General features: G+C 41.1%; 1 protein-coding gene across 1 annotated transcript; it reads right to left on the bottom strand.

Moving 5' to 3' along the window:
* Nucleotides 1-598: 598 nt before the first annotated feature.
* Nucleotides 599-7948, bottom strand: cyth2 (cytohesin 2). The gene is made up of 12 exons (XM_080005414.1): nucleotides 7830-7948; nucleotides 6276-6426; nucleotides 6042-6108; nucleotides 5837-5955; nucleotides 5583-5663; nucleotides 4382-4494; nucleotides 4043-4191; nucleotides 3839-3950; nucleotides 2994-3070; nucleotides 1713-1784; nucleotides 1461-1615; nucleotides 599-843 (listed from the first exon to the last, which is right to left on the bottom strand). The coding sequence occupies exons 1-12, from the start codon at nucleotides 7894-7896 to the stop codon at nucleotides 756-758; spliced, it is 1251 nt and encodes a 416-aa protein (XP_079861540.1). The 5' UTR covers nucleotides 7897-7948; the 3' UTR covers nucleotides 599-755.
* Between the last annotated feature and the right edge of the window lie 1481 nt (nucleotides 7949-9429).

Here is a 9429-nt window from a genome sequence, read left to right as displayed (position 1 = left end):
TAATTTGTAAATATAAAGAGCGCTGAACAGCAATAATTTCATCACAAAATGGTAAGAATTGAGTGTGACTTTTATCACGCTAATATAGACATAACCTGGAGCCAAGCCATTGAGAGTACTGTAGAACACAACAGGCAATACCTACTTGGTAAATGCTATTTTCTTCAACTAATTCAGTTTTTTGTTCCCCAAAAATGTATACAGGTGGAAAGCAAATTTTGTGAACATTCTAAAAAAAAAAACACTTTTAGGCATTATATCTCAAAGCAGAAGGGAGAAAGATTACTTTCTGTAAACTCAGAGGAGAAATCTGGCGATGTGAAAGGAGATTGTGATTTTACGAGCACTCTATCCGCCGGCTGCCCTGAATAAGACACAGCCCACCGTGATGTAAACCAAGAGGGGAACGCGGTGAAAGGAGGAAGTGAACTGCATGCTCTTACTGTTCTTTCAGCTTGGTGTGTCGCAGCAGCAGGATACGAACCGAGGAAGAGAAGGAGGAGGAAGAGGAAGAGACCGCAGCGGAGGAGTTCATTACTCCGAATGAGGCGGCGAGTCTTATAAACAGGATAGCGAGTTGTCCTCACATCAGAAGGGAGATGGGTTGGTGAGGAAGGGGTGGGAGGGGTATCAGCTGACAAATTAGAAGGCAGTGGAGCGGATACCAACCAAAAAAAAAAAAAAAAAAAATGTTCTCCATGTTGGAATTAGAAATGAGAAGGAGCAGGAGGGAGAGGGTGAAGGACGGAAAACATCTAAGGTTGCTCCTCTTTCTTCTTCAGGGATATACGTTTCTTCCTGGCGGCGAGCATTTCGTAGAAAGGGTCCACGCTGACGGCAGAACTGTGGAGGACGAAGCAAAGGACAAGATATAAGAAGCGAGGTTGAATAAACCCTGTTGGAAAATTTGAGTGCGCACAGCATACGTTTCAAGTGCAGCGGCCAATTCCGCAACAAGATGCACATGAACCACTTCAACATGAGCCGGCTTGCGGGTGCATTATCAAAAAATATAAAAGACAATGTTAAATGTATTTCCTTTTGGAAGGGGAAATAATGCTCACATTTTAGGGATTCACTGATACCAGACATCAGTCAGAGAACAGGGTAAAATAAGAGTGTAAGTATCAAAGAACATCCAAAATACAAAATGATGATATCAACAAGTCAGAAGAATCATGCCCGACGTTTCAGGAAAATGCCGGTGTTATTTCAACTAAACTTTACTTTTTGATGCCAGTCACCCGTGTTGAGTTTTCCTTTAAAAATGGCTTTATTCTCTGTTTGTTATCTTTCTACATGCCCTGGATTTCTTGTCTATCATTGTGTTCTATTGACCCCAAACTAACGGTGTACAAGTTCGACACTATAAGTGACTGCTCGCCACTCAGTATCAGCGGATGCTTGATCTCCAGGATGCATGGCAGGTATCGGTAAACAAACAAACAAAAGCAGTGTACTTGATGCTGTGGATCCATTCATCCTTCTCCTCCGGGGTGGGCGCAGAGATGCGGTACACCATGTGGTTCCCTTCCACCACCCGTCCGTCCGCCTCCGTCTTGCACGCCTTGATCAGCTGACCGCGATTGTTGGGGATATAAAGCTCAAAGCAGTTCTGAGGGGAGGAAAGTGAGGAACCCTTTGATAAATATCAACTTCCAGGTGCACCCGCCCCCCCTCCTCCTAAAAAAAAAAAAGTAACGCAGGTTTACCGGTTTCCTGGGATCTTCTACCTCACGGATGCTGAGGTTCTCCAAAGGAATGATGCCTCGTGGCTCTTTATCCTGAGGAGGCATCGAAGCAAAAACACTAATCATGCAACATAGTGATCAAGAGTTTTCTTGCAACTTCAACACAAGCGATTTCAATGTGACAGCGTCTGGTGAAGGGTCGACCAAGTCGGCAATGTTCCGCAAATCAACACGAAAGTTTTGTTTTCTTAATGTGTTTTTCATGTTTTTTTTCATATTACAAAAGTTTAAATGTTGAAGAACCCACTCAATATAACAACAATGTTTTCGAAGATTGATTCGCATCTTTGGTTTCACTGGCTGTTGTTCCAGAGTTTGGGATTGAAACCCCTCCCATAAACAAAACGCATGCATGTTTGTGTTCATCCACGATGAATGGAAGTTTGACAGAACAACATAAGCGATTCACAGTACTATCGTCTGCCACAACACTTCCTGCTTTGTAGCTTTGCAAATAGATCTTTGAAAAATAAAAACTATGACAAAATGTTTTGTTTCCATTGACGAGACAGCACTACAAAGTTAGTGGTGAGCTGTCGGACATTCAAAATGCATGATATTTTCCTCCAATTGTGCGTATGTTCCTCTATTTTTTCCCCCCTAATCTCTCAACTTAATTCAAAAACTGAGTTTTGGAGTCGACTTGGAACAACAGCGTGAACAGTGATCTTATGGTTGCTTTGATGAACACATGCAAATCAAGATAATCCTCCCATATTCTGTGTGATGTCAGAATATGAAACCGTTTGTGATAAAAATAACGTTATAAATGAACCTGACAACACCAGGTCTTCTTCACATGGTAAAAAAATAATAATAAATCACACACACTATTTTTTTTTTTTTTACCATGCGCACACGCACACACACACACACACACACACACTTTTAATTCACGAAAAATAAATAAATAACATACTTAGGGAGAGTATCATATATTTTTCACATGTAATTTTTTTATACTCTTCACATTTTAACCCTCTAATAATGACAGGTAGTCAAGTGGCGGAGTGAGTGGGGGTGGAGTCAACAGTTATTGTTCCCACCTGCCTCTAAAGAGTGAAAAACTTCAGGATCTTTAAGGGGGATTTTCTCTGCTAGAGGAGTTTAGGTGTACCGACATTCAAATAAGCACATCTTTCAGATGACCTTGGCCTACTTGAGACCCAAAACACCAGTCGCTGTCACAAACTGTTGCAGCATCTCATGCACAAAAAATGGCATATAAAAACAAAGTCTTACTGTGGTGTATTCAAAGTAATAGAGGCAATTGTCTGTTAGGATGAACCATCGCCGTTTCCAGGTTTTCACCCGTCCCCCTAAAACAGAAGAACACCACCATATCTACGCATGAGAGGCACATTTGCCCAGGATCCCATTCAGCGATGTGTAACAAGGACAGCATAAGATAATCAATTCACAGAACAATTTGCAGGTGATGAGGCCAAACACAGTACATACCTCCTGAGAAACAAGCAGCGGCAGCAGAATGTGGGGAGGAAGTTCGCAGAGGAAGCAGAGACAACAGGGACCAGAGGATTTGAAAGAGACGATGGTCAGACAGAGAGTGGGAGAGAAGGAGGAGAGGAAGGGAAGGAAGGAGGGAGGGAGGGAGGGAGGGAGGGAGATGATTAGTGACAAACGAAATACAGGCCCCGCCATGCAAGAGAAGACGCTCCGGTCTTTAAACTGCCATGATGCAAGAAAGCAATTTTATTCGACTTCTCTCTGGTTCAGTATCTACAGTGGCCTTTTGGAGACATGATTGATTTGCTGGAAAAACATTTAGGAGACTAAAGACCTTCTGAGCAGTGAATTATGATCTTAATTGTAAACTTTAGAGACAGGAGGGAATCACCTCACAGAATAAAGCCTTAGAAAAGAAAAGGGTGCAGCTGCACACTGTGTATTCCCTGGCCCCAGCGTTAAGTTATAGGTCAGTATTAGTACACGACCCCCCCCCCTCAGTGTGACACAAAACTGGGGCAAAGCCATTTGGTTAGATGAGGTTAATGTTCAACCAAAACCAGTTAACTTAAGCAGTAGCAACTTCCTGCCATGAAATGACCCTATGGATGTCATCTCACCTAGTTTGAGAAGCCAGCCCTCTCTGTCAGGATTGAAGAAGGTGTGTGTCAGGTCATTGCCATCATCCTCAGGGATTTTGAAGGGCTCGTTTTTAATACTTTCATAGAGATTCTACAAGAGAAACAACAGAAACACAAGTTTTCACTTTAAAAAGGGTTGCCCACTGTGCGGATGGTCTGTCTCCAAGACGGATGCTCACTTACTCTAAGCAGCTCCTCTGGCAGATCTCCTCCTTCATTAATGCCCCGGTTCATTGAGATGAATCGATCTACTCCGGGCTTATCCCTCACATTCGGGTTGTGCAGGCTGGTGTTCAACATGATGATAGCAAATGACAGCACATAGCACGTGTCTGGGAACAGAGGAAGGACACAGCTCAATAATGCAATTCTTACTACTGTTCAGCACCTGAAATGCACCGTGTGTGTGTGTGTGTGTGTGTGTGTGTGTGTGTGTGTGTGTGTGTGTGTGTGTGTGTGTGTGTGTGTGTGTGTGTGTATGTGTGCGTGTGTGTGTGTGTGTGTATGTGTGCGTGTGTGTACCGGTGCTCTGGAAGACGCCGGGATTACAGTGGCAGTATCTTTGTGCAAAGGCCTCCATCATCCTGTCAATCTTCTGGGCTTCACCAGGCAGGCGGAAACTCCATAGGAACTGCCTGCAAGTAAACAGGTACAGAATTGGGTTTAAGCCAACAACAACAAAAGCCTTGTGTCTACAATACACATCTTCACTTCTTAAAAAAAATTGTATTATCACTATATATTGCAGCTTGGTGCGCCATAGTCGGCAAAATCTTTTCTCTCAATAATTGGATCAATGTAAAAGACAGTGATACCAGTGATAACAATGTCTGAGGTTGACACCTAACGACTGAAAAACAAGATCTAGGTTAAAAAATACCAGATTTTCCTACATTTACAGTTTTCCACCAAAATGAGCGTGTATACACAATTCCTTGCCCTTATAAAATAAATAAATAAATAAAATAACCGTTTGACACTGTTCCTATTGCCCGTAAGTATGCCTTTCTTTTTTTTTTTTTCCTGGTGTGTCACACTCGACATCATGAACACAGCTGAAAAGGGGCGTGTCATGGTTACAGTGTGTTGAATAAAATAATAGAAGCAGCATGGAGTACCCATGTCCGCATCGGCAGTGCCAGATGCTCCCCAGTCTTTTGGTGGCAGGGAACGGAGACACTACCCCGGTTCGGAGACCAGCTTGGGGTGGTGCTGACTCATAGCCCGGCGGGGAACGTGGGGGTTTGTCCACCGCGGTTCCCACGGAGTGGTCCCCACACAAAACATTTCATGGTCCCGCATGCGGGAAAAAGTCAATAACCTTATTTTGGATTCTAAATCGGATATGAAATGATCGAATGATACACGGATATTCCTGGGTATTTACGGGCCAACGGCCGGAACTTCAACATGCGTCGCATAGCGCCAGTGAATGGACGAAAATTTGCGTGTCTATTTTCTAATTTGTCCCGGGACAGAATGTTAGGAGGGTTTTTGGTGGGTTTTTGTGCAGTTGAAAAGAGGCATTAGTCAGCTGCAAAAGTGCTGCTTCCTGTTAACTTGTAACACCTGAATTAACACCCAGGGATCAATCAAGTGTTATGTAATCTGCTCATCTTATCTTAAAAAGCACATCTCTTTCTTTGTTAGCTTACTTAATAAAGAACACTATAATACTAAATACCAATATAATACAGGAAGAGTTTAAGATAATGCTGCTTACCTGAGGGCCTGGACTAGGTTGAGGTCAGTGAACTCATGGAGATCAACAAAAGCCTGCAGCACTTTGATGTTGAAGTCATCCCTGCAGGAGTGACACAAAAGCATGAGTTTGGCTACAGAGATACATGGTGTGTGTGTGTGTGTGTGTGTGTGTGTGTGTGTGTGTGTGTGTGTGTGTGTGTGTGTGTGTGTGTGTGTGTGTGTGTGTGTGTGTGTGTGTGTGTGTAAAGGGGAGTTAAAGTCTAAGCAAGGCACCTCTCTCCAAGGTAGTCTCCTATAGCCGTCTTGTTGAGGCCCTCTCCTTTGTAAAGAAACTGAGCAATGTCCTCTGCGGTGTGTCTGAGCAACTCATTCTCCACCAGGAACAATATTCCCTACAAACCAGGATTAAAAAGAAAAGTAACCAAACAAGGCCAACTAAATACCTGTGCAGAATTGACCAGATGTTGAACAGTTTTACCTTTTTAGGGTCCATGTTGAATTTCTTCCTTCCCATTGCTACGTGTCTGTTTTTTTGTAGAGTTTTACTGCATTAAGTGGAAAAAATGGAGTAAGAAAGATAATAAAATTATTTAAAAAAAATCATGAATATATGTTTGTCTCTTAAGAGCCCTCACAATATTGAAGATGTTTGAAAGTACAGCCTAATTGCCCTGAAAGGCACGGCAGTCAACACAGTTAATTTTCCTCTTACCTGCCCTCTGTGCTAGTCTCTAGTCCCTCCACCTCCAAGATGGCCTCTCTCAGCTCCTCTCGGAGCCTCTGGATCTCCTGCAGCAGGGCTCCCTTCCGCCTGCGGATGTCTTCTAGCTCAGAGCGCTCCTCTGGGCTCAGGTCTACTGGGACTTGAAGAGGAGAAGGATGATAACATTAAAACTACAGGTGAAACAAATTTAGTAAAATTAGATAAATACATTTCTATTTGACATAATGTGATTTAAAGCATTTATAAATGCAGCAAGCACAGTATTTTGGGAACATTTATATTGTTATTACAATATCAATAAAACTATTAAAAAAAATAGAAGCATGGAAAAGGCAAGGTTATTTTTTCCTATTTGCATTATTTCATTTCTTGCTGCATTTCCGCTCTAGTCGTTGAATTGACTGGAGCAAAATGCTCCCATATAGTCTATTCAGTCAAAGATAAATAGACCATTTGCAGGCTGAATACATCTACAGCCTTCACCAGGACCATTGACACAGCTGTGACAATAAGCTGAGAGCCGACAAGTTGAGCACAGATTTGGGAAGGCATCACACAGCTGAAACAATCTGTGACTTGAATGTTAGATTGTGAGTTTTGTTTGTGTGTGTGTGTGTATACACACACACAAAAACACACACATACACACAAACACACACACACACACACACACACACACACACACACACACCTCATTATGGAGCATCGCCTCAAACAATATTGTGACAACTTATTTTATCTGGGTATGGTACAAATAGCATACCTAAGATAGGACACTGTACAGATATAACACCTTTATACAAAAACAATTATAAAGAATATTCATAATCAGCAAATAACCAGTATATATTAACACAATATTCCATCTCACCCCGTATTTCCCTGTTGGACACTGTATATACATACCCTACATACCCTACATACTGTACACACATTTACATACACATATATAGTTTGCTTATATTTTTCTCATGTATATATTCTTTGTGATTTCGATTATTTTCTCATTAATCAAAAAAAAAACTGCAAGTTACTAACAACAAGTCACTAGCTTGAGGGACAAGAACAAAGATCCTAAATGTCCCACCAGCGACAGCTGCACTCCAGTACACAAACAATAACACCAACCACGCCCACAGTCTGATGGATTACATGCACAAGCTGCCTAGAATTTGCTGTTTTAGTTTGATGTGTTTAGTGGAAAGTTTACCAGTTTATTTCAATTATTATTCACGGGAATATTCTCAAAACGACAGCTTCGAGGATTTCTTTGAAACAATAAACGCCGAGTCTTCTTTAGGTCATTTAACTATGCTAGCTAACACGGTTATCGCAACACAAGGTGTTTAAGTTCAACGTAATATATAGCAACGTGATTAAATTGGCATAAACAAAGGCTTGAATTATTAACTTTCTCCTCAGGCTTCCTGCTGCACGGCGGGGTTTAGCTAGCGTTAGCTGTGCAAATAAAGCACGTTAAAGCCTCAATCGACAGGGCTAGTTAGCTCATGTAGCTAGCGATAGCCTGTTGGGAACACTCACTGTAGTCCAGGTCATCCATTTTTGGCGCTTTGCTTTTAGGCATAAATATTTCAGAGTCGACTGTCATTCAACAGCGGAAATATATGGATATATATGTGAATATATCCGCTCGAATACAGGGAAATAAATAGACAACAGTCCTGCGCGATCGCTGCCAGGGCCGAAGACAAAGAAGGTGGCGACACCGGAAGTGACGTCGGGCCCCGGGACGTCTGCGCGAAACGGCTTCCGGTCAGGAAGCCCTGCATAAAAACGGACTTTTACCATTTCAGTTGTAGTTCTCCAAACTGTTGAGTTATTAATAGATCCTTCAAAGTATTTCAGAATCCCACTCCAAAAAAAAAAATGCATGGAGTCAATTATTATGCACAAGGCAGTAAAACAATAGCAATGAATACAAACAAAAGAAATGCAATGTCTTTTAACGCTTCCAAAATGTCACCTGACGCATTCCTGTTGCTATGGGCAACAGGACGCCAGCCACGCACACAACTGAGTGAAAGCGCTTCAAATGATTCTCATCAGACAAACTTTCAAGTTACATTTATTTAAAACCAAATAAAACTATGAACTGTACATCATATACAGCTTTTTTTATATAAATATACATTGTGTGTGTGTGTGTGTGTTTATATGTCATTTTAGTGAATAATTACAAATGCATTACAGGCAGTCAACAACAGACAATACATTTTACTGGCATGATAGACTGGAGGGTTGCACCCAAACATAGTCATAATAAATTGGTCTCAAACATCATGGACCAAACTATGGCCACACACAACACAATGTTCAGTAGATTTCATATGTCATAACCAATTTCTTGACATCGCGAGTAAACAGTCAACAATTATAGATTATTCTATTCTGTAATAAAACCCGCCTGGATCCATAATTCTCATGTTTTGTTTTTTTATGAGAATAACCTCTTTCCAGGACTTGGAAGTGACAGTTGAGAGCTGACATACACAGGCAAAGAGTACCAAGGCATTGATTTGTTCAGGCATAGCCAACACATGCAGTGTGTTTGCACTTGACCAGGAAGTCTGCACACAGTAATTATTGATTTATCCTATTTCAAACTAAGTATATAGGCAGTAACCATGGCAATCCTAAAAATGTCCACCATTTATTTAATATTTCAAAGTACAATTAGATTTATTTTCTGATTTGAATTCATTGTTACTCTCCAATTGGTTACCTTTTTGATGAAAAGTCTACATGTTGACAACTCATCATATATAATTAGTATAATATTTAAAAGTCTTCCTAGATTTCCTTTTTCCATTGATTTAACATGTTACTACTCAATTAGTTGATCTCTTGGGAGAGAGACGTCTTCTCTGTGAAACCAATCTTTAAAATATTTTCTAACTTTACAATGTATGGTACACCGTATAAGAATAAATCTATCATTAGAAAGTTTACATTTTTGCACCTTTTCTCTATCTTTGTTTTCAATAAGCAAGTCCCGAGTGTAATTGCGAAAATCCAAACACCAACATCTTTGGGCCTTTCAAGTGGCCTTTAAAGCGTTTTCGGTCATCATTACGCTTCTGTCTTTCTAAAATGCTAATTAAGTGTAGCAGTTTCTGTGTTG

The sequence above is a fragment of the Zeus faber genome (genome assembly GCF_960531495.2).
Source record: "Zeus faber genome assembly, chromosome: 8".
Classification (NCBI taxonomy): Eukaryota; Metazoa; Chordata; class Actinopteri; order Zeiformes; family Zeidae; genus Zeus; species Zeus faber.
Note: the sequence above shows the minus strand (reverse complement) of the source record. Positions and strands in the feature narration are given on the sequence as shown.

Coding starts and splice junctions, on each gene's coding strand:
- cyth2 (XM_080005414.1), bottom strand. CDS start 7,896: ATGACAGTCGACTCTGAAATATTTATGCCTAAAAGCAAAGCGCCAAAA. Junction 5,664..5,836: donor GGAGACTACCTTGGAGAGAG/GTGCCTTGCTTA, acceptor TCACTCCTGCAG/GGATGACTTCAACATCAAAG. Junction 1,616..1,712: donor TAGAAGATCCCAGGAAACCG/GTAAACCTGCGT, acceptor TCCTCCCCTCAG/AACTGCTTTGAGCTTTATAT.